The sequence below is a fragment of the Terrapene carolina genome, unplaced genomic scaffold, assembly GCF_002925995.2.
Source record: "Terrapene carolina triunguis isolate 2854851 unplaced genomic scaffold, T_m_triunguis-2.0 Scaffold96, whole genome shotgun sequence".
NCBI lineage: Eukaryota > Metazoa > Chordata > Testudines > Emydidae > Terrapene > Terrapene triunguis.
Window position 1 is genome coordinate 59238916 of NW_020664447.1, and position 25173 is coordinate 59264088.

The 25173-nt window shown below is 41.7% G+C and overlaps 2 protein-coding genes across 2 annotated transcripts; one reads left to right on the plus strand and one right to left on the minus strand.

The window, feature by feature from the left end:
* Positions 1–2738: 2738 nt before the first annotated feature.
* TRAPPC6B (trafficking protein particle complex 6B) lies at positions 2739–10539 on the minus strand. The gene is made up of 6 exons (XM_024195942.3): positions 10276–10539; positions 9743–9810; positions 7350–7467; positions 5246–5329; positions 3990–4083; positions 2739–2938 (listed from the first exon to the last, which is right to left on the minus strand). Exons 1-6 carry the CDS (start codon positions 10369–10371, stop codon positions 2907–2909), a joined length of 492 nt encoding a protein of 163 aa, XP_024051710.2. The 5' UTR covers positions 10372–10539; the 3' UTR covers positions 2739–2906.
* A 1930-nt stretch (positions 10540–12469) lies between these two features.
* PNN (pinin, desmosome associated protein) lies at positions 12470–24176 on the plus strand. The gene is made up of 9 exons (XM_024195969.3): positions 12470–12657; positions 13515–13586; positions 14063–14128; positions 16785–16857; positions 16936–17030; positions 18380–18455; positions 19578–19733; positions 19819–19957; positions 21765–24176. Exons 1-9 carry the CDS (start codon positions 12545–12547, stop codon positions 23054–23056), a joined length of 2082 nt encoding a protein of 693 aa, XP_024051737.2. The 5' UTR covers positions 12470–12544; the 3' UTR covers positions 23057–24176.
* Positions 24177–25173: the final 997 nt, after the last annotated feature.

Genomic DNA, 25173 nt, shown 5'->3' on the forward strand with positions numbered 1-25173 from the left:
AATCTGCAACTTTTCAGAATTGGTGGTCATGTTAGATATACATGCGGACTGGGTTTTTTTTATGGTCAATTCAGGTACTGAATTTAAACAGTACTACAAAACTATATTGCTTATTAGTTAGGGACTCCAATATATTTAATAATTAGCTCAGTATACACTGGAGATAAAACAAGAGAGGATCTGAAAATGTTAGATGCTAGTACAATAAAACTAGTTTATACTAATTTTAGCAGTAAAATAATTACACATTTACTCAGAGCATAATGAGTATTTATTAGCATGAACAAGCTTGTACAACTATTTGACCTGGCTTTAATGTAATCTAGACAGAAATACTGTAAGGTTAATCCTGTTAACTTTACTGGATTTATAAGAATAGTCAGTCTCCTACACTGATCAAGTATGCTTTTTGTACATTTAACCACTTCTAGATTAAATTAGTTTCTCTATGCTCTGTTAGCAGTTATAAAGCAAGAGAGAAACTATCAATATTGGCACTTGTAGTCAAGGCTGGGTGTATACAAGAAACTGAAGCTATCCAATGTGTTAAAAATACTTAAACATTTCAAATAAATGGCAGGTTACTGTAAAATATAGCATTAATGTCATTTCACAATATTTAAATGTAAGAACAAAATTTCTATTCTGTCCAGTTCTCACTACACCACAGTAGACTTGAACATAGCTTATGTAGTATAGCCATTAACTGCTGTTAAACATTCTCCTTTTGATGAACAAAAGGTGGGATCTACAAAGGCACTTAGATGTTTCAATGCTGAGTGTCACAGTGCCTAACTTTTAGGTACCTAGCCAACCACAGGGACAACACTGATCCACACAGCCTGAGTTAGGTGGTTAGGTTCCTTATACACTGAATGGGGAGAGATATTAAGCAGCTAAGAGTGTGATTCACAGAAGCCAGAATAATAGATGGGGAGCCACCTAAGCTAGCCGATGGGAGATGCTGATGACAGGGATGTGTGCTAAACTCTGCCTCTCTCTGGCCTGGTCTACACTATGACTTTAATTCGGATTTAGCTGCGTTAATCCGAATTAATCCTTAACCCGTCCACACAACGGAGCCAGTTACTTCGAATTAAAGGGCACTTAAAATCGATTTCTGTACTCCACCCCGACGAGCGGAGTAGCACCAAAATCGATTTTGTTAATTCGAATTAGGGGTAGTGTGGCCACACACCACCGAATTAATGTGGTTAAAATTAATGGGGTAGTGTGGCCGCACACCACCGAATTAATGTGGTTAAAAACCGAATTAATGTGCTTAGTGTGGCCGCGCACAATCGAATTTATACAATCTGTTTCCCAAATTCGAATTATCTAAATTTGAATTAATCTCATAGTGTAGACGTACCCTCTGAAATAGGTGCCTAAATCCAGGCTGTGCCTATTTCTGTTTAGCAATCCATGACAGGTAACCCGGCAGGTGGCCTAGGTGCCTAAGCTGTTCCTTGAAGGGATGAGTTAGGTGCCTGCCTCAGCCACACAAAATGGGTGGTGCCAGCAATGGTAGTGCCCACCTTATAACTTTTAGCTGAGTGGTTAGAGCATTTTCCTGGAATGTGGGAGATTCAAATTCAATTCCCCCCTCTGTGCCTGAGGGGGAGAAAGGATTTGAACAGGGGTCTCCCACCTCTGAGTGCTTCAACCACTGATCTATCCAATATTCTGATGAGAGATTTCCTCACCTGCTGAAGCTGTTATGTTGTGGATAAATAATGAAAAAGTGATGGGAAAGGGGGGACTGGACCTGAGGTCCCACATGGCTGCCATAACCACCAGGCCATAGAATCATTCCCTCTAGCCCAAACATAAAACTGGCAGTATCAGAACAGACACTGTCTGATTTCTCTCACTGACTCTGCCACAAACTCCACTCTCCAAGCATTCCAAAACATGACCAGAAACACCATTCCACTGTAACATAATTGTTCTTTACTCAAATTGGATTGTATGATTGGGGGGAAGTAACAGCAACAGAAGAGTTTGTATACCAAGTAGTGAAGGCTTCAGGGACATCTGTTCTTAGCTGCAGTGGTGGAAGGTCTGCCAGCAGAGAAGGGGTCAGGTTCATGGCTGGTGAAGCCCAGCTGATTGGCGGGAGTTTTGGATGTCTCAGTATGCAAATTGTGGGACATATCTACAACAGCCTAAATGGCTACTAACTTCTACCAACACCATAACTTTTCCCATTCAAAAAACTAGGAAACTGAATGGCAAAAGATCCCTATGTTAATGCAGAGTTAAAGTTGCTTGGTGGTATGTCATCACCTTTCAGAATATTGAATTGAGCAAAACTCAAACTTATAAAAACCAGGACATTCACAGTTAAGGTTGCCCAAGCAATCTTAACTCTGCCCTCTTTCAGCAATGCCCCCATAAACAAATATACCATTATTCTGTCAACCCCCCAGTTGCTGAAATGTACAAGCTCTTCACCTCCTTTTACAATACATTCACTCTCACCCACAGGATCTAACTAACACTATTAAAGAACAAAAAGGGAGGGGGAAAGTTGCCCATGCTACCATACCTCAGGTTTTCAATTCCAACTTTAAAGATTTTTAAAATACATCTGCCTGCAATCTTCATTATTCAGCAATCTAGTAGCTAAAACACATGTGTTTCTGTTAAAGTTATTTAATCAATTGAATGTGTATTGTGGTGGATATTTAATGTCTTAGTACAGAACTTACTAATTTCATACCAAGATACTAATATAGTGTTAAGCTATTTTTATTAAGTTAATATTTACTTTACATAATACAGGAATTGAGCTGCATGCTACTATAATTTATAAGGTATACAGGTGAAGCTAAATTAATCAAGACCTCTTTAGTGTACACAGGGTTTTTTAAAAAGGGCAGATACACAGATCTGAACATGTTTTACATCTTCTGTATCATCACCTGAAATTTACCTGCAAAGAAAAGCAGAATCAAGTTACAAAATATCAGTATTATCTATAAAACCTTCCAACGGCAGCAACTTCTCATACTTGCTTTGTTCAAAAGAGCTAGCAGGAGACAGTGCAGTCCTCTTTTTCACCTTAAAAAAAAATCTAGCTATTCTATTACATTTGTTAAACCCAGTTAAAAGTATTTTTGCAAGTTTGTCTATGTTCAAAGTTGCATCAGTTTCATTTTAAATCTGTTAAAAACAAAAAATTTAAACTAGTGCAAAGCCCTGTGGGAACACACTTACTTAGATTAGGTTGTTGGCAGTGAAGCCTATTATGTCACCACCCCTTCTAGTGGTTTCATGTAAATATTGAAGAGGAGTGGAGACTGAATAGTTAACTATATATAACATGTTCATTTTGCAGGCTATAATCCAAGTTGTACTAAAACAGGTTCTCAAATGGGGCGTCGGGACCCCTCAGGGGGTCGCGAGGTTATTACATGGGGGGGGGTTGCGAGCTGTCAGCCTCCACCCAAACCCCGCTTTGCGTCCAGCATTTATAATGGTGTTAAATATATAAAAATGTGTTTTTAATTTCTAAGGGGGGTCACACTCAGAGGCTTGCTATATGAAAGGGGTCACCAGTAAAAAAAGTTTGAGAACCACTAAAAAGTTAAATCCCATGGCACCTGGAATTCTACAAAAGTAGTAGTCATTTTCCAAAAGTAGAAGATACTCAAACAGCAATTCTCAACCGCATTTGGTTGGAATCTTCCCCTTCTGCCACACCCTGGCATGATTGCTGCTTCTCATTTTCCCGTCTTTCTTTTCTATGAATTTTTCTTGGTTTTGCTTTTCATTTTATAATTATGTTTTTTCTCCGTGCTAACCTTCTCTGCTCTTTCAGTAGAACAACTTTCAATAATACTCAAAATAAGCTATTTCCTGACATCCACACTTAGTACAGCTTTAAATTCTAGTCCCAAATTGAACACTTGAACAGTGATGAAGTAGATAAGGAAACCTATTCAATGATCTTACAACAGTTGTCTAATCTGAGATGTACTCACATGCAGGCATTGCTGAAACTTCAGCTGTCACAATACTCTTGATTCCCAGATTTGATAAGCCACCTCTGATTAGTCCACAGGTGAATGCCAGATACTAAACATAAAATTATATTTTATTTTATGTCAGCATCATCGAAAATGAAGTTTACAATAAAAGTATACTAGCATTGTATCACAATCTAACTACAAATGCATAAAAACAGCCTATGTGGTAGTTCTGGTTTTGTTTCAACATTTGAGGACATGCCAATGTTTTGCAAGACATTTGGCCAGAGGGTATATAAACTTAATACCAGAATACTCAGGGAGTGATTTTAAACTTGAGACACTTGCTGATAAATCAGAGCTCAGCTTATCCTTAGAAAATGGGTAAATGTTATGAATTTAAAGATATCTCCAAATATTTTTACAGAAGAATGTATAAAATAGAAAACAGTATCTCAAGCAGACTAGACAGAAAGAGGCAAATCTCCCAAGACTCTATCCAGTATTATAAATATCCATAGTCATGTCTTCTGTTAAGAGATCAAAAGCTATCATCTAAGAGATATTTATAGTATATTATAATTTAATTGAGCACTCCATTTCTGACATCCACTCTGACCAAAACCACTTCAGAGCAGCAGTCTCTGCTGAGGCACTGATGTAACTTATCTAATCTATTATGTTAGCTACAGTATTTAAATTAATAAAACTCAGAGCTATTTATAAAAATCTGATGGAAGATATTTCTTATAAAAATGTAATATCATTGAAAGTTTGTTTTGAGCATCACTTTAGTATAATCTCACCATCTCATGGGAATTAGGAGAAAAGGAATGGAAGAGAAAGACAGGAAGGTTCCTGATAATACCTGCTTTCTACTAAAGGGAAATAAAAAAGTTTTGTGAGGCTAATGGTCACTCCCATTGCAGTATTCCCCATAGAGCAAGGTGTGTTTGTTGATGTTCCGCTCACAGGCAGAGCAGAAGAGACCCCCATGCAGCCCTTGCTCTGTCAGACAAGCCACTCAAACTTGACACTGCTAGGCTTCAAAATGACCATGATTATTTCCTGACCCACCAGTCACATTCACTGTACCTAAATACAATAGAAAACATTACTGATATCTAGTTTAACACTTACACAGAAAATGCGCCAAACGCATTTTTGTACCTTTTCTATCCACACAACTCCAGTCATAAGAATTTTTACAATTGAATCAAGATAATACAGATCTAAAACTGCTAATTTTCCAGGCTACAGCTGAAGAATACCTTAGGTGCATATTCTAAATACTGTTTTCCTGTAGACATCTGAGTCAAGAGACGAAATTTGTTGTCCTGAAGTACATAGATACCCTATAGGAAAAGAAATTTTTCCTTTAGTAGGATATTTAGCAACATATTGTAATCAACCTTTTTGGAGAGAATCAGTTAATCTTTTTGTAAGAGATATTTACAAATACAGTGAAATGTTTCCAGATTGAAACAGAAAACTGAATTTACACTATATATAAAGAATAAAGAGTGGAAAGTTGAAACTGAATTGTTTCTTTAAGTTTTATAAAATAAAATTTAAAAACAGGAACCATAGAAAAGATACTTCAAATTACAAGCTTATACAAAACCACAATATTGCATTAATACATATTATCAACTTGCTGATAAGAAGTGTATAATGTTTTCTTAAGATAATTTCTTTGTATTTAGAACCCTGTAATGACTTTATGTACCCAGGTTCGCAAAGCACATTCATTGTTGTGGTATCTGCATACCTAACTTAGTTTTGGCACAAATCTTTCAAGGGTTAAAGTTGTGAAGCTGAGATGTGCCTGATGACTTACATGTAATTGGGAGAAGTCTTTCCAGTGCTGAAGAATAATTTTAACAGCAGCTCTGATGTATTAAATTTTGTTTGTTGTTAATATGTTCATTTTAATACTTAAGAAACTGTAAATTTTTTCTCCACTACTTTCCCCCAAAAATAATTTAATTATGAAAAATCATTGGAGAGGATATGGACATGAGTACTCCCTGATATGAACAGCATAAAAGCAGATTCTAATAATCCATCTCTGCACATATTAAAAAGGTGCCCACATAACTTTATGTAACAGGAAGTACAAAAACAGCACAGGCTGATCTAAGCATGCAATGAAAATGTCTCCAAGCTTAATTTCTGGCTGTAAGAGGTAAGGATGATTCTGTCAATTTATAACCTAACATTACTTGAAATGAATTTAAAGGTATATATAAAACTGACAATGTTTAAGGCTCTGCTATTACAGATCTCAAATATTTTTGGAATATAATAACTATTAGAACAAAGAACAAATTATTAAATTTGAGTATGCAGTTTCTAATCCGCAAGCATTCCTTGTTAAATTGTATTGGTGATAAAATACCCATTGGAAGTTAAATACTTTACATAGTTTACCTTTTGCAGCCATTTCTCCCCCATACAAGTCTCCCATCCACAATTTTATCATGAGAATTGTGCCATATCATGGATCATTGGAAAGAAAAAACAGAGATTTGAGGCTCTAACAATGAAAGCAGCCATTTATATGATTCTGCTATAGCTTTGAGAACTGGCTAGCTCCACAGAGGAAGGGACATGAATACAGTGTCATATCAGTGGGATGCCAATTTGCAGTGAAAGTTTGTCAATTGTTTCATACAAAATGTGTTTAGCAGGGTGAAAGTATTTCAAATGGCAACGTTCTAAAGCATACAATAATGACTTCAAAGTAAAAATGGTTCAAGGAACTCATTCTAGAGAAATATTATGCAGGCAGTTTGAGATAAAATGTATGACAAAGTGAAATTGTTTTCTATTAAATGATTCATCAAGTATGTAAAAATGTGTTGTAAAACAACAAAACTCAACCACAATTGCCATCTCCATTTCTGGACTGTGTACTTGCATTGGGTCTGTTGGTGCAGCAGTACTACAAAAATGTTTGGGGGACTGCAGGCATTTAGGCTCAGATCCTCAAAGGTATTTAAGCAGCTATTGATTTTAACAGAAGTTAGAAGCCTAAATTCCTTTGATGATCTGCGCATTAATCTTGTAAAATGGCAAAAGACTATAACATCACTCTAAGCCTTTATTACAGCCAAGTCTGCATTATAACACCACTCCAATATTTATTATAGTCAAGTCTGCATTGAAAGTTGTATCTAAAACAATTCTTTTTAACTAAGGACAGCTACTTTTTAAAATAAGACCATATAAAGAAAAAGGTTATCCCTGATGGAAAATGTGTATGATTAATCTCAGACCAGGACAAACTAAAGCAATATTATTATTCCTTCAAAATAATAACATGTTTATAACAAGCTCCACAAATTAACTCTTATGCTACAGTATTAATACCTGATGATTGGTCCTTAGATTATCAATTTGCTTTTTGAATACTGTAGTCCAAAAATCTTTGCAGATGAACTTCATAATATCTAACTCATCCTTGAATCTGGCAGTGTCTTTGGTAAATCTAAGAGCAGAGCAGATATGGTTAGGTTGATTTTGTTCAAGTAAATGCAGGTGTACAGTGACTTTCTCAATTGACCATATGTCAAGTAAATGACACCAAAAAAAAGCTATATGCAACATTGGTTGAGATTTAAGTATAGAACACAGTCAGAACATTCAAATATAGACTCCCTTGACTACTGTCACTCATGTATGCATAGTATTGTGTGTTGCTTTTATGTTATCTTAATACCTATGCATGAAGTGGCAAAATTATGGTGGGACCAATATATTTGAATTTACTAACTTTAATCCTGGGGCATGAATGGCTGATAGGGATGCAGGAAGGATTCAAAGCACTGCGTCCTCACTCCTCCACCCACCTCCCAGCGCTTGCCGACGCCAAACAGCTGTAGCAAGCTTCCGGAGGGAAGGGAGAGGAGCGGGAACATGGCGCGCTCAGGGGAGGAGGCGGAGCGGGGATTTGGGGAAGGAGTCAGACTAGGGGCAGGGAGGGGGCAGAGTTGGGGCAGGGACTTTGGGGAAGGAGTTGGAATGGGGATGGGGGGCAGGGCAGGGGTGGAGTCAGGGCAGGGCTAGGGGGAGAGGAGGGTCGAGCACCCACCGGCACCAGTAGAAGTCGGCGCCTGTGGGTTCCCGGCAGCAAACACACTCCTGCCTGGACTTCAGGGAAGGAGGTGGATCTCCTTGGTCTGTGGGGAGAGGAGGCTGTGGGAGAATTCAGAGGGAATCACTGAATCAAAACATTAATGCAGAATCCTGCTCTCCCTGGCACTAGGACCACAGCGGCAGGCAGGCAGGGTGGGCTGCTGCTATTGGGGGGTGGGGGAAGAGACTTGTGCTGTGTTGAGCCAGGGAGTGAGGCAGGGGCTGATGTCAGGGTGTCCTCTTCCCCTTGTCGGTATACTGGTCTCCGCTGAGCTGCGGGATAAGGGGACACTAGCTGTCTGTGCACCACCAGCTTCTACCTCAGGATTGGTTGCTTCCGGCTGCTGTCTGAACTTAAATAGACAGCATGCCAACACACTCATTCTCCCCCAACACACACACACTTCCCCAACACACACTCTGTCTCTCTCTCACATCCACCCCCCCCCACCCCATCCCCTGTCTCTCGCTCTCATACCCACCCCCCCCCCCCCCCCACACACATATATACACTTCTGTGAGTTTCTTGTGTTAGTGTTTAGCAAGGTCCGTTACTTTTCGGGCATACACAATTAGACGGTTCATAGAAAGGTGCAAACAAACAATGCCAGGCTCAGCACACTACAGCAACACATATTACTGTGGATCAATGTTAATATGCTCCTTCAAGGCATCCCCCAGCCAAATAGCCCCCATTTGGGCTCCTCTTATAGCCTTGTGTTCAGAACACACAGCACAATACTGAACAGCAGTGCAGGATCCATGCTTTCTGACAGAAATGGCTAGGTTGCAGGTTACCAGGGCAGTTGAAAAGCGGTTAGCAATCTAGTAGGATGCCCACGGAACAATGGGATTGAGAAACTTTCATTATGTGACGCTGTACCTGCCCCCATGAGGCATTGCAAACCCTTCCCAAAACACCCTGCAGCCAGTTGCACAGTGGAATAGCTTCCCACAGTGCTTTACTCTCTATATCGATGCAAGAGCTGCTATTGTGGATGCGCTCAACTGACACAAGGAGTGTAGTGTGGACATGCCACAGCAGTTTAATTACAGCAATGGCTGTATGTTGGCGTAACTTGCGTTGACAAAACTCTGTAGTGTAGACAAGGCCTAAAAGGCACAATTCATGAGGAAAAAGGACATTAGTGTAACTATGTAATTTGTTTGCCTCAGTCTTTACCACATAGGATGCGGGGGAGATAACTATCTTCAGGTAATAAATATGAAACATAAGAGAATGAGGTGTCAAAAGAGAAGGTGCTAGAACAAGTGACAATTAAAGAACTATAAATCACCTGTACTAGATTGCATTCATCCAAGAATTATGGATGATTTTAAAGTGAAGTGGATGGACTGCTAACAAAAGTATTCAATCACCAATTAAAGTCAGCTACTCTACCAAAGGTCTGAAGGTGAGCTGATGTTGTATCTCTCTTAAAAAAGCACTAGAAGTGATGCTATAAAGTACAGTCCTGTAAACTGTACTTCAATACCAAAAATTCATGGAGGGCTCCAGTCCACATGGTATTCCCGGGGAAAGAGTTTGGGGTGGGGGCAGCAAAGTGAGACACAGGGGGTGGGAGCAAGGCTATAGGATGACATTTTTTAAAACTCACTATTCTTACCTTTCGATTAATCCTTGTCCTACTCTAAACCCCATATTTTCCAGTTTAGTGATGCATCGTCCGTTTTCCTAGAAGATACAAAAGTTACTTTTCATATTCGTTAACGCCAGTCTTGTAGCACGGGTGTATAGGGAAAATAAGAACACACCCATCCCTAATGGCTTCAAGCTATAGATATGCTATTTCAGCTCGTGCTCCTCCCCTGCAAACACATGCTAAAAGTAAGATCTGGCCAGCCGGCTCTCCTGATAGATTTTACAGAAGAATCAGATATTTTGAGTTCAGGAAATAAACGTGTTCGTGTCTTTCTTTCTCTAGTTTCGGCCAGGACAGCGCCAGGCTGGGCTTTGCCCCACGGTGCTCCTGGCACCCAGAGACCCTGACGGGAACAGGGTTTGCTCCGGGCACAGGCATCGTGCCAAGCAGGAGCTTAGGGACCAGCTGGATAAGGAACCCCCGGGAGATCGCCCCCAGGCGAATGCGTGCGTGTGCTCGGCAATAGAGCGTCTCCCCCCCGGTAGTCCCCGCCTCACCCCTTCGCCGTGCTCCGCGGCCCGGTACAGTCCCGACACCATCTCGTTGTGCAGCAGCAGGAACAGCGTCTCGTCCGCCATCTCCGGCCTGGTCATGCCGGTGGCTACAGGACGGGGCCCGGCCTCGCGCTGCCTCCCCTTCCCGGCTCCTTCCTTCCCAGACCGGACCCCGACAGCTCCGGGAAGCAGCGCGGCCTCACTGTCAAGGCAACGGGCGGCTTCCGGGCAGGGGCGGGGCTTCCCCCTGTCAGACTCCAAGGGCCCCGCCCCTGGGGGAAAAGCGTACGAGGGCGGGGCGACCGCGCTGCGCTCTTCGCAATGCGGGGCAAAGGATGGGGAGGTGGGGCCAGGGGTTGCAAAGTTAGAGTGAGGGGATGCGGTTCCAGGTGGCAGAGGATGCTAGGTGTGAAACTTGGGGACTATTTTAATGTCAGATATTTAAAATATTTACGTCTGCCTGAAATTCAGTAAATTCCCTTTTCTCCATACGGCCTGGGCATAATCGCTGCTCTTTACACCCTGCCCCGCCCCTGGTCTCACTCATGTTTTAAACTGGCGCAGCCAGTAGCTCTACCGGCTCTGAAAGCTGTTATAGACATTCTGCCAATATGGTTTGGACAATGGCATTTTACCTTTTTTTTAAACTAATGCCAGTAACAGAGTTCTCTTTGTGGCTGACATTCATTATAAAGGGGACAAATCGCAGTCTACAGGAGAAAATCTTCTTGGCAGCTCTAGGGTGTGTGTGGGTTGGGGGGAGGATACAAGCTGGATGTGAGTTTATAATGGCACCCTCTACCTCTGCAGATACATCTGGGATTAAACTAAGGATAATGTTAAAGATAAAAGTAAGTTTCTACTGCCTTTCTTCACATTTATCTTAACACCTCACCCTCACTATTTTAGAATTTAAGGCCAGAAGGGACCAGATCATCTAGGCCAGGCCATCACCACCATCCAGCACCAGCACAATGAACCCATCTTTCATTCAAGTTTCCTTGCTTGTTGACTTCAAATGGCTAATTGGCCCATTTCGTTTACCTAAACTTTGTACACCACCACAAAGCCAAATCAACATCAAGTCCCTACAGAGTATGGAGACAGAGAGAGATGTATTTTCATTTCAGGCTAATTCTGTGAGTTGCTCATCATGCCGCAGAGCTGGATGCAGTACAAGAACCTAAATAGCAAGAAACCTAGATTAGCAAATAAGAGGAACAATGTAACCCCCATCCCAAAGGAATTTTACAGGCAGAACAGAGACACTTGGCTACCCCGCTCATTGCGCGCTACAGAACACTGGGCAAAGAACAGGAGGCCTGAGTATGGAGCACTCTGCAGGGCCTGCAGGACTAGAAGAATCATAGAATATCAGGGTTGGAAGAGAGCTCAGAAGGTCATCTAGTCCAACCCCCTGCTCAAAGCAGGACCAACCCCGACTAAATCACAGGAGCCACAGAACTGTGCCGGGGACCATCTGCCCCCTGCCAATCATGCTGCAACCGGCGGGTGAGGGGCCATGTGGATGCAGGGTGGCGGTCGCACAGCGGAGCAGGGCAGGCTGTAGAGTGGCGACGTTCTGAGCGGCAGCAGGGGACATACCCGCGCTACGCTAGGCGGATCTCAGCTCCTCTGCAACAAATTCTCCCCATGAGCGAGGCAGCAGAGTAATAGGGCAGGTGCCCAGGAGGGGGCGGCTGCAAGAGGAAGAAGCAAGCAGCGCGCGAGTTGACTGGCTAAACGCCAGACCTTGCGGAATAAATAAAATGCTTTGTTATTGGTTCATTTATAACAAACTAGGAGCTGATTGGCTACTCCCCAGTCCTGTTAGTTCTGTCTCTGAGGCGCCTCGGTGGGAAAGTTGGGATTCGTTCAGAGTGGGGTGGAGATGGGCAGTATTACTCCGCTTCTGATTGGTTGACCTGAAGGAAGGAAACTGTGCTGGTTGGCTATGAGTGGTGTCATTTTGTTTGTCCGTTTGGTGATTCGCCGATGTGGTAATGGACTGTGGGGGTGTCACTTCGACATGGGCTCTTTAATTGGCAGATGCGTCGGGCGATGCTTGGCTGTGGGAGGTGTCGTTCTTCGTCGGGGTTTGGTGATTGGTGGGCGCAGATAGTTGGTGGTTGTCTATTGGTGTCACTCTGGCTCTGAGCTCTGTGATTGGCGGGGTATAGGGCGGGTCGAGTTGTCTGTAGGCGGGGCGTCTCTCTCCGTTACCCAGCGGTGCTTTGCGCTAGGCCCCTGGCTAGGCCGCGCTGCTGGCGGGATGGCGGTGGCGGTGCGCGCGCTGCAGGAACAGCTGGAAAAGGCCAAGGAGAGCCTCAAGCACGTGGATGAGAATATCCGCAAACTCACGGGCCGGGACCCCAACGATGTGAGGTGAGGCCGGGACTGGGTGGGCGCGCGCCGAGGCGGCTGGGCCGGGCCCTGGCGGTCCGGGCGAGCCTTGCGGGCGCCTTTTCTCGGGGAGCGATGGGGCCGCGCACGTCCGACCCTGGCAGCAAACCCTGCCGACTGTTCGCGGGTTTTTGGGGCTCCCCAGGCCACAGCCCGACGCACCTCCTCACTTCGGGCACCTGGTTCCGGCCCGTGAGTGCGGGAGATTCCCCCTCCTCCCCCCCCGGAGCGTCCTGGCCGGCGCTGCGGCCTCCCACTAGAGTGCAGGCGGGGGCGCCCCGCCGCTTTTATTGTTGCTCCAATGGGGTTGCTGGGCCGGGCGCTGGATCGACTCTCACCACCCCGTGATTGTAGGGACACGGTGCGTGTGATTTGCCCGCACGGTCGGTAACGTGTCTAAGGGGGATACAAAGAGCCTCTCTTCTCCAGTCGTCCGTCAGGCGTGATTCAGCCGGGGAGGCCCAGCCGGGTTGGGATGGGGTCATAGGGTTTCCAAAAGTCCCTTATTTTTTCATTAGTGTAGGTGAGCGCTGCTGCTTATTATTATTATTATTTATTTATTAATGATATTGGGAGGAGGGGTAGGGTGGGAAAACAGCCCCTTATTTAAAAAAAAATACAATGTTGGCGACCCTAAGTAGCAATCCTGCATCCCTGTGCAGCTCCCCAAGGTTTGTGCTGCTGCTTCCTGGCAAGGTTTTTCCAAGCAAGGCTCTGTCTCTGGGCACTTGAGGCTCTGTCACAGATCATGTCTGGTTTGTGAGGCCATGCAGGTGTCCAGAGAAAGCATGTATTTGCTTACCTTGCTCAAGTTCTAACACCTAGTACATTTCTTCCAGGCCCGCTCAAGGTAGATTATTGACCATCACAGGCCCTGGTGGAGGTAGAGGGCGTGGTAGCATATTGCTAAGGTAAGAAACTGCAGAATTAGATGATAAAATAAAGTTACTGTATGTTTATGCACATTAGCTTTAACTGTGACTACATGAGACACTTATTTATTTTGTGGCCGACTGTCTGCCCTGGCCAAGTGATACTTTCCCATAGTAGAATATCAGGTGTTGGAGGGTCAGAATTACAGGGTTATCGTGGTCAGAATTACAGGGTTATCGTGAACTTCATGCTACTAATATAGGCCATTTACTTAGCGTTTGGAAAAAGCTATATAATTTGGCTGTTACCAAAATATAATTAATTATTATGGTGGTGGTTTCTTGCGATGTAGGCAAGCGTTACCCACACAGATAGGAGGTTTGACTTACCCAGAGTCACAGTTGAGTCAGTGACAGACCTGCATTGGGAACTCCGGAGCTCCAGCTTCCAGGTCTCTGCTCAGACTACTACTTATTTATTGTACTTCCTGTCTTAAGTCTTGTATTTTTTTTAGGCGTGGATTCTCGGATAGTGGAGGACCCCCAGCCAAACAGAGGGATCTTGAAGGGGCAACCAGTAGGTAGGTACAAAGGTGGATATAAAAACTTTACTGGGGTAAAAGGTCATTATGATTTAGCAAATTTAAATTATCAGAACTGGTAATTGTTAGTCTGGTGGCTTTATAATTACTTGCTTAAAGATTACTCATTCCCAACTTAAGACACTCTTGTCACTAATGTTTTTGGAAGATCACTGTTGCAACAGTAAGGGAATGATTCCCTCTCTGTGTTAACATGTCCATTTCACCTCTGATGAAATCTTGTCTCATTCTCCTCACTATAAAATGCAATACAATGGACCTGTAAGGTAGTATTTGCTTTCCATTTTAAGCCACTGGTTCCACTACTGATATGTTCTATAATTGTGAAGGAGTGCGATCAGATGTAGAATTGAGTGGTATATACACACCCTTTAATGGTTCTGAAGTAATATATGAATGTAAACTGTGCCCCCCCCCCCCCCCCCCCCCCCCGCTCAATGGGGTGTTAACACTGAAATCTAAAATGCTTAATTGTCAACATTAACTGCTGAACATACTAACTGAATGTTTTTGCTACTATTTTTATCATTGAATACAGTGGTAGAAGTTGAGTATCTGGTTGCTAGGGCAGATAACTAAGGCTTCTTCTACACATTAAAATTGCAATGGTTTAACCAAATTGATTTTAAACTGATTAAGTTAAACCAAGGCAAACCCATATATAGACAAAGCATAAGGTCACAAACCTGTTACTGTGTCTGAGTGGCTTTTCCGTGTACCATTCTTGGATTGCAGCTCTGACAGTGGAACTTCATAGCAGTTAGGTTGGAGTGCTCTCATGCTGCCAGCTGCTCCTCCCCTCATTGACTTACATTTCAAGAGTCACTTATCCTGCTAGTGTTCTTTTCCACATCTCATGCACATTCGGGAGAATTAAAACTCCACAAGTTGGTTGATAAAAGAGCACTGACATTTTATTTAAATCCCCTAATCTCTCCATAGCCTTGAAAGAGAATAGTAAAGGTCAGGTTATTTTCAATGCTTGTCTAAATGGGTTAGGCTCTGTATTGGAGAACTACAAACTACCTTCTGTCCCTCTTCCTGCACATTTCACTAGGCTAAGGCAGCCTCTTTGGCATGTCTTAAATGTGTGCTCGTTGAAAACTGCAGAGCTGGAACTTGGAGCTCTGTACACATGTTCTCTAAACGTTACTCCCTTGATTCAGCATCCGGGTGTGCGGCACAGTTCAGTAGAGCTGTACTTCAGTCAGTGTTTAAATAGGACTCTGTGTCCCACTTTCCTCATTTCACAGTACTGTACCACTCATCAGACTGTCCCAAGAGTGGGCGTGTGTAGATGCCACTCAAAGAAGAAATAGAGGTTACTTGCCTGTCACTGGAGTTCAAGATGAACTCTACTCTTTCACACTCCTTACCCATTGTCTGTGAAGTCTTTATTACAGTCACAGACCTGAGAAGGTGGTGGAAGGAACTGAGCTGGCCAGAACGCCACACCTCAGACCATTTACCCTCAGAACATTTATAAATTTACCCTCAGAACATTCAGGAACAATGAAGGAGAAGGAGGGGATGTTAGGACACTTGGGTGACACTGAAATGAGCCATTCGACCATTGAACTGCACCAGTAGTGCAACCCGAGAGTGTGACTGTTTAGAGTCCATTTCAAAGAACTCCAGTTATAGGTGAGCATGTCCTCTATTTTTTTTCTTTGTAGGTTACCTTTAATAACGTATGGAACACAGCAGTGATTTTATTTCTTAGTCCGTTCAATAGACTTTCTTGCCCCATAATTTAGTATGTATCACTGCCAAATTCAGTTTGAGGAACTTGCTGCTGAGTTCATGGCTCCTGATAGGGACTTTTTCCTCTTGAAATCTTTTCTGTGTGATCATACAGTGCAGATATGGTGTAGAACTTGTCACACTGCAACATTCTGTAGCAACAATTTTACCTAGGTTTGACTTTATAGAAGGCTCAAAGAAACTGGGTTGTGAAGGAGACATCTTAAACACAAGCAACACACAGGACTAGAATCTCATAAAATTTTGTTTAGCTTTGCCCGGGTTTATTCTTGTGTAACTGATTCTCTTTAATCAGAAACACTTCCTATTTGGCTGCAGTTCAGCAATAAGGTCTCAATTGGTTTTGTTTGTGGAGTTTTAAAGGAGTTCCGTAGTTGTGTTCATTGTGTACTCTTTTAGAAAAACAAAATTTGCATTTGTTTCAAAAGTATCTTAAAACATCGCATATATGGATGCAGTCTGTCTTGAAGTATGAAGCGTTTATACTTTAGGTTGGCCTTGTGATACAGAAATACCAGGAGATAAAAATTGGGAATAGCTCTGTTGTTGATTTGTAGGCTTGTTGTTCTTTATTAAGACCTGGATTCAGCAAAGCATTTAAACATGTACACCTCTACCCCGATATAACGCTATCCTCGGGAGCCAAAAAATCTTACCGCGTTATATCAAACTTGCTTTGATCCGCTGGAGTGTGCAGCCCCGCCCCCCGGAGCACTGCTTTACCGCGTCATATCCGAATTCGTGTTATATCAGGCCGCGTTATATCAGGGTAGAGGTGTACTTAAGTGCTGTCTCTGTTGGGATGTAAACTTTCCATTATACTTGTTTCAATCTCAAATAATGATGTTTGACTCTTGTATTTTCTCTTCAGGCTGGGTGGGGAACGTCGGACAAGGAGAGAATCACGCCATGAAAGCGACGCCGAGGATGAAGATGTTAAAAAGGTAACAGTTGAGAGAGTGGGCATTTGGCACAGAAGTGCGTAGATGGAACACAAACTGATTGTTTTGTTGTTCTTGTAGCCGGCGTTGCAATCTTCTGTTGTTGCTACCTCCAAAGAGCGAACACGTCGAGACCTAATTCAGGATCAAACTATGGATGAGAAGGGAAAACAAAGGTACCTATAAATCTATTTTCCTTATGCTTATGTGGCGCCTTCACATGTTCTGTCTCCTAACATGGAACATGGTGTGATTTTTTTTTTTTTTTTTTTTTTTTTTTAATTCATATGGTTACTGAAGGCAATATTTATACGTGACAGGTGACTTTGAAGGGCTACCTTGAGAGTAAATGTAGCCTAGATACAGTTCTTAAAATGGATTACACAATAGAGAATGCATTGTCCTCAGATCTCACATGCTTCTCCCCTCCCTACAAAGACTTCAGGACTCTGCTCCTGTTCTCTTCCTCCTTCCTGCCTGGATTTTGCTGCGCAGGGTGAGTCCCGTGGCTCCATGCTAAGAGGAGTAATTGCTTCTGGTACCCTATCTCCTCGGGTAAATGCTCAAAATGAGTGAGGGGGAGGAACTTTCTGTTGGGGGAGGCAGTAGCCCTTAAAGAGGAGGGGCATAGTTCCTAAAAGTAAGGGACAAGGGGGAAAATCCTAAAGGCAGTGAAAAGAGGTATTGGGTGGGGAAGAAGAATATTCAGAAAAAGGCAGTAATGGGAGGCATGGAGGAGTGAGTTTATGGATAGGGGAAGGAAGTAAATGTATTTACTTTAAACAGGTCTTATAATTGTCAAGCACGTTATGCAGTTGGACAAGATCACAACTAGCCTGTTGTCAATGAACTTTTATTCCCAGCCTCTAGAGTCAAGTGAGAGAATCAGCCCCTACCACTGACTTTGTGACACTCATCGTATAAGGTTTTGTGCAAACGCATAGTGATAGGTGGTCCTTTCCCCAGCTGATAGACAAAGGATGGCTGAGGAAATGGAGGTACAGAGAAGTGAATTGACTTTAAGTTCACACAATAGTCCCATGACAGAACCCAGACTCTTCCAGTGCATGGATCCCCCGACTAGACCAAACAGTTTGTTCAGCTTTGGTCTTTCTGCTATTCCCTGCACTTGGAACAGTCTTTTGCTTTTAATTCTTTATGTGCCCTTTTCTAAATCCATCCTTAAAATCCACTTTTTCCATGTATGTATTTTACAATGAATTCTTCAGTAGTTATTTTTCCACACTGTTACCTGAACTGTTTTCTGTTAGCGTGAGATCTTTTGGGCATAGATCATGTCTTAGTTTATTTGGTAAAGCAAAGTGTACACTTATATCGAAGTATACATTATTAATTATGTTCTACGCTGTTGGCACAGCCCATACCTCTTTCTTGTGGCCTTGGAATGTTAGTGACCCTTTAGAAATAGGTGTCACTAATCTACAATAATTTCCCTCAGTGTTTATGCAAGCAAAATCCCTATGTTTTAAACTGAGTCTCAAAAACTGTTTTGTCTTTTATTCAGGAATCGACGTATATTTGGCTTGTTGATGGGCACTCTTCAGAAATTTAAACAAGAATCCACAGTTGCTACTGAAAGGGTACTTGTTTCTCTTAATGTTATATGCTATAACCTGACACAACTAAAGCAAGTGAGGCAAAATTAAGCAGTTACTGCTTCAATGCACGGAGTGAAAAATTCCCATGATATATGCATTGCTTATAGTGAGACATCCCGACCCCAGGGGCCCAAGAGTTTAAGAAGCTTTTAAAGCTGCTTTGAACTGAAAAGCTATAAAAACGAGGTAGGGATTCTTCTTTCTTTTAGGATTTGAAAGTGCTGAAAACTCTGAGCTTTGTCCCCAGTTGTCATGACACAAGTGATAAATTGTATATGCTCATAGGAAATTTTAAGAAAGCATCATATTCTAAAACACTTGCAGAGCAGGAAAAGGATAACATATTCCTCTTGGTATTGAGTATGTGGAGTAATTTCAAAGTGAATGGCACTTGCAGCCAACTAAAAGGCTGGCTGTGATATCTAACCAGTCAAACAAGTGGTCTATTACTGTGAACGATACAAAACGAAACAGTTGTTAAAGATAATCACTGACTTAAGATGTAGTGATTCTATTTCTGTGTTCTGGTTTTGTAAACCATAGGCAACTGTGCCAAAAGTGCATAAGAACGTAATTGTGCTACGCCACTTTTGTGCACAAGTCAATGATTTTTCCATAACATGTATTGTAAACCTTCCCATTTTCAGTAAATAGATGTCTCTCCTGTAGTATTGATAAAGCTATTGTTAGTATAGCTGTAACTTATCACTAGATAACCATTTAAACTAGAAAAGCATTTTTGGTGGTTGGTCAGCCTGATCCCAAATGGATGACAAAAAAAAAAAAAAAAAAATCTTAAGAATAATTGCTTAGGTAAAATTAACTATTTAACAATTATTGATAAGTTGCAGTTCTGAGTTCTTTCCTATTGAGACAACTGTTTGGTCTTAAACTGAGGTCAGAATTTTTCTACAGGTTGCTAGCTAGCTTCTGAATTCTATCTTAACTTGTGTTTAAAGGAAGAATATATATGTTTCACTCCATAGTGTAACTGCATGTAACATTTATGTTTGCATAACTCTTATACTTACAAAACTGATCAAGAGTACGATACCTTATCAACACTAGAAGAAAATGCTAAGACGATACTTTATTTACCTTTAGCAAAAGAGACGTCAAGAAATTGAACAAAAGCTTGAAGTGCAGGCAGAGGAGGAGAGAAAGCAGGTTGAAAATGAGAGGCGAGAATTGTTTGAAGAAAGGCGTGCTAAACAGACAGAACTGCGTCTATTGGAACAAAAGGTTGAACTTGCTCAACTGGTGAGTATTCTGACTTTTACTCTCAGTACTCCTCTTATGTAAAGTATACTCTTGTGTATCTTATACTTTTTCCTTTGTTTCTCAGCAAGAAGAATGGAATGAACATAATGCCAAAATAATTAAATATATAAGAACCAGGACAAGGCCCCATCTCTTCTACATACCAGGCAGGATGTGTCCCGCTACGCAAAAGCTAATAGATGATTCGCAAAAAAAAATGAATGGTAGGTGGTATGTACAGGAAAAGGAGTATGAGCGTACTCCCCTCCCTCAAGCAAGATATGTATTTTCTTTAACTTTTTGAATTTCAATATCTTAATTCCATTACTAGAACAAATTTTACATTTCTAAACAGTGGTTGGTGGAGAAGTGGGGTGAGATTTTGTCACTTAACACCTTTTTTTTTTTAAAGAAGTCATTATCTAGTGCAAAATTAATTGAGAAGTGGTGTATGCATATAGTCTTTTAAAGGTGTGTGAGTTGTATTCTTTGCTTCATGTTATCGCCCGTAGCCATGTCTCACCTGTAAATGCTAATGAGGCAAGAAGGTAAGGAGGCACATTCCATGGAGCGAGCATGTGTGAAAATGTAAGTGTTACCAAGGAGTCAGCAACTTGTGTGCTCTGAGGAACAGAACAAATTAGCCCTTTTGTGATAACTTAAGCAGTTTTTAAAAATTATTGATCTTAAAATATATATATGCGCACCCTTTTCCTCAGAATAACTATCTAAGTTTCTTTCAGGAAACAATTTAAAGTAGATCAGTATGTGTGATACTGAGCATATTATGGGTTTTTTAAAAGGGGATACTTCAGTTGAGAATTTATCAATTGTAGTATTTTTCCTTGAATCTTCTTAAACATGAGATCTCCCTCCCTCAAAGCCTTTTATTTATATTATTCTGACTGACCTTCCTAGCTGAAAGGAATGCTGTCAAGTTAAATTCAAATTTAAAACTAGTTCACGTGTACAAATACCTTATTAATAAAATTGATCTTTTTAAACATCTAATTTACTTTATGCCATTTAGGCTCTTACTTTCATTTCATCCAGCTTAGACAATGGAACCTAGTCAGTGCCAATAGTATGAGTACCAAAGTGAAAATGCTCAGGTGTTAGTCTTGTAAACCAATCCAAACTTGACAAGACCCAACTACAAGCATTAGGGTTGAGTTGAAAACAGCCTGACATTCCTGGGCTTAAGGATTACCTCCTCTTGCTCATTGGGTCGGCACGGCAGCAGTTGCATGCCCCTTTCCTGCTGGCTGCCCCTTCACCTCGCTGCCCTGTGTGCGCTGCAGAGTGAGTGTGTTGATGAGTTGCAGTGCCTCTCCATAGTGCGCACAGTGCAGTGAGGAGGCCGGCAGGAGCTGGGCCCCAAGGATGGGTGTCAGCACTGACTACAGGTTCAGAACAACGACCCAGGGAGAAGCGGACACCCTTCATTTGCAGGGCACTGGGTTGAGGTGGCCTGAGGGGTTGGTGGTAATTAGCCCTGGTGGCTCCATGGAGGAAACAAAGTAAAGAAAATTGAGTCCAGGTCATTGCTAGACCCTTGCAATCTGACTGGAATACAAGTGTTTCTATCAGGTATGAAAACAACTCAACATGCTCAGGTTGGCTTTGGATTGGCGATGGTCTAGTTTGGTTTGGATCAGGCTTTAAAATTAGGCCCATGGAAACCTATATTCTGACGTTTGATTTAAACATATTAATAGCATTAAAAATAATAATAATTCTTCATTGGAATTCTAGAAATGTTGAACATCTGTTGACCAATTTTTTTGGATAGCTTTTCATAAAACCTAAAATTTGGGCTTAAATTCACCTACCTCTGTCCCCTTTTACTTTCTTGGTAAACTATTGCCATCTTTTGGATTACACTTGAATAGCACAACACTTCGGAAAGATAACAGGAACATAGTATTTTACAATTCATAAACACATATTTGGGAATAAGTAAGATTTCAGTCTTAACTTTGACAAGTTATTCTGAAATTTACTCTTTCATGTTTGCCTCTTGTTCTCCAGCAATATTTGAAAATAGACGCAATGAGTTTGCAGAACAAATTAACAAAATGGAGGCCAGGCCCAGAAGACAGTCTGTAAAGGAAAAAGAACAGCAGGAGGTGCACAATGAAGAAAAGAAAGAAGAACAGAACAAGGAGCAGGAAGAGGGTAAGGTGGCTCAGCAGGTGGAAGAGATGGAGACAGGTAACCAGAACAATGATGTAGAAATGGAGGAGGCAGGGGAGGAAAAGGTGAAAATAGGGGCAGGTCATAGTGATGCAGAGAAAGAACAGGAGGAGGAGGAGGAGCAGAAACATGAAATGGAGGATAAGGTAGAAGAGAGAGCTGAGGTGAAGGAGAATGACAGGCAGCAGGATAGTCAGCATGAAGAGGTTATGGTTGTAAGAGAGGAAGGTGAGAGTTCTCAGCCAGTGGATAACGAGCAGGATCTGATGGAGATGAATGAGGCTGATAGTGTAGAACCATTAGAAAGTGAAAATAGCAAGGAAGTGGAACCAGAAGCTGAGTGTGATGCTCAGCCAGCAAAAGAGCTTAACACTGATTCTCCTGAAAAGGAGAAAGCTAACAAACCAGAAATTGAAGCTGAACCTGAAGAGAAACAGGAAAAGGAGCCTGAAGCCCAGCCAGAGCCTGAGGCAGAGATACAGCCCCAGCCAGAGTCTGTGCCACTGCCACAGCCTCCGCCATTGTCTCAGTCCATTCAAGATCAAGAGCCTCAGGCAGACCAGGAGGAAGTCGCTGTGGTGTCTGTAAAGCTGGGTGAGTTGCAATCAGATCAGATCCAGGCAACGAGTGTAGAAATTAAGAGTAAAACTAGGAGTAGAAGCAGGGGTAGAACAAGGAACAAGACTAGCAAGAGTCGGAGTCATAGCAGCAGCACTAGTACTAGTAGTAGTAGCTCAACCAGCAGTAGTAGTGGCAGCAGTTCCAGCAGTGGCAGCAGCAGTAGTCGGAGTAGTTCCAGCAGCAGCAGTAGCACTAGTGGAAGTAGTAGCAGAGACAGTAGCAGCAGTAGCACTAGCAGCAGTGAGAGCAGAAGTCGAAGCAGAGGACGGGGTCATAATAGGGATAGAAAGCGCAGGAGGAGCTTGGATAGGAAGCGAAGGGATGCTTCAGGACTAGACAGAAGTCACAAGTCTTCAAAAGGTAGTAGCAGAGATACAAAAGGATCAAAGGATAAAAGTTCAAGGTCTGACAGAAAGAGGTCTGTGTCAGAAAATAGTCGGTCAGGCAAAAGAACTTCACGGAGTGAAAGAGACCGTAAATCAGACAGGAAAGACAAAAGGCGTTAACAGAAGAGACTAAACTTCCTTAGCCTAATCTTTGCAGCAGAAGATTACTTGATGAGTAAAAGGATTCCTTATGAGGAGGAGAAGGCTGCCTTAACAAATGCATGCTGTAAAAAGTCTTTTGGAAAAATGCAGACCGTTTACCAGGCATCTTGTACTTTTTACATAATTTTGTAAAAGGTTACTTATCAAAATTATGTGAAGTTCCAGAAAACTGTAAAAATAAAAGAATTAACCCCCCTTTGCATCTTTTTTAAATATCCTGTACTCATTAAGAATCTCTGTATATTTTAATAGGTAAATCTTTAAATTGGTGTGATCACTTCTACTTCTGTATCATACATTTTTTTTGTAGAAATAAATGTGCATTTTAAATAAATGGTTTGAGATGTCCTGTTGACACTTAACTTTCCCCTTTCAATCTACATATTTTAGGAGCTTTTATAACATTGTTACCTAGCATAATTACCATTCTACCTTCTCTCCTCCATCCCTGATAAGAATTGGAATTAAAAGTCCCACTAAAGACAGCCTCAACTTCCCAAAGCAGGAGAGAGAGGGGGAAGTGAACAATCTGTTTTCACTTCTTTACTTTCTTCCCCACCCTAATCAATTCTAGCTTGATTTATTTTCCCATTTTACAAATATGTCTCCAACCCACATTTGAGCAGTAGTTAAATAAAAATGCTAACGTAGACCAAGACAGAGTCAGAGAGTCTGGAATGCTACTCTATCTCCTGCAGGTGCTCAGGTTATGTTTACAACTGTGTTCTGAAAACAATGTCTGTTTAGTGATGCTCCCTGCTTTGTTGGCCAGTGGTGGAAAAGGCCAAGACTTCTGTTCATTTTTAACTAGGATCTTATATTTGTTTGCCACTGATTAAACTTTGATCCCTATGTGCCACTATGACTATTACGTTGGAGTTATCTGGGACTAATACCAATGTTGTGTGTGTTCAAAGATACTTTTTGAATGTATTTGATAGGGAAGTATGTAAATTCCAAATAAAGCAGTATGGTGTATCAAGGTGACTTTGTTTTTATAAATTTGTATGAAACAATGACATACCTGTTGGCCTGTTCTGTACATGTGCAAATAAATGTGGCTAATTAGACTACTGAATGAATGCTTAAGACTGTTTCTGTTCATATTAATCTGTAAAGGCTAACATTGAGAGAAACAAGGTGGGAAAGGTAATATCTTGTATTAGACCAACTTCTGTTAGTGAAGAGAACAAGCTTTCTAGCATCACTGAGCTTCACTTCAGGTCTGGAGAAAAGTAACCAGGGTGTGTCCAAACTAAATACAAGGTGGGAAAGATGAAGCATAAGGTCTTCACACGTTGTAGGAGACCTCTTAAAATGAAGTGGGCAATTAACACCTCTGCAGTTATAGGACAATGGAGGCAGCCAAGTGTAATCCAGATTGTTGTAATGGACCATAAAATCAGTGTCTCTTGTTAAGTTAATGGTTTTTAGTGTTGTGTGGGTTTCCATGAGTTCTGTAACGGCATATCACAATGTGGTATACCTCATCCACTGCATCATATGTCTTAACAACTGTCTCATTTCACCCATGTAATCACTATGCATCAAACTCGCACTGAAAAATAAGACGAACACCTGTGGGTGAACACTTTTCACAAAGCGTTCACTTCATATCTGACCTCTCAGTCCTCACCCTCAAAAGAAACGGGTACACCATCTTCAAAAGACAAGCCTGGGAACTTAAATTCATAACTCTGCAGAACACTAAAAAACATTGACTTAACAGATACTATGGTTTTATGGCTGTTACAACAATTTATAAAATATCCGGCTGCCTACTATATAAATACAGTAAGCTCACATTGCTGCACTGTTTATAGCCAGCTTTACTAAAATTGTCCAGTCTATTCAGACCCAGACATTTATGTATGATATGGCCAGGAAAAACTAAATTTCCCAAAAGCAAGATGCTTGCAAACCAAACTAAAACAGCCACGTATGTCAGTAGCAGTAAGTTGTGTAGTTTTTTCAGTAACTTCTCTAAAAGCTGAAGTCCCTTCCTCCCTGCAAAACATATTCTGGGCCATGTAGCTGTGAGATGTCTAGTCATGATTTATTTTATTTTTAAGATA

Coding starts and splice junctions, on each gene's coding strand:
- TRAPPC6B (XM_024195942.3), bottom strand. CDS start 10,371: ATGACCAGGCCGGAGATGGCGGACGAGACGCTGTTCCTGCTGCTGCAC. Junction 7,468..9,742: donor GGACAAGGATTAATCGAAAG/GTAAGAATAGTG, acceptor CTCTGCTCTTAG/ATTTACCAAAGACACTGCCA. Junction 5,330..7,349: donor ATCTAAGGACCAATCATCAG/GTATTAATACTG, acceptor CTTTTCCTATAG/GGTATCTATGTACTTCAGGA.
- PNN (XM_024195969.3), top strand. CDS start 12,545: ATGGCGGTGGCGGTGCGCGCGCTGCAGGAACAGCTGGAAAAGGCCAAG. Junction 14,129..16,784: donor CTTGAAGGGGCAACCAGTAG/GTAGGTACAAAG, acceptor TTTTCTCTTCAG/GCTGGGTGGGGAACGTCGGA. Junction 16,858..16,935: donor AGGATGAAGATGTTAAAAAG/GTAACAGTTGAG, acceptor TTGTTCTTGTAG/CCGGCGTTGCAATCTTCTGT.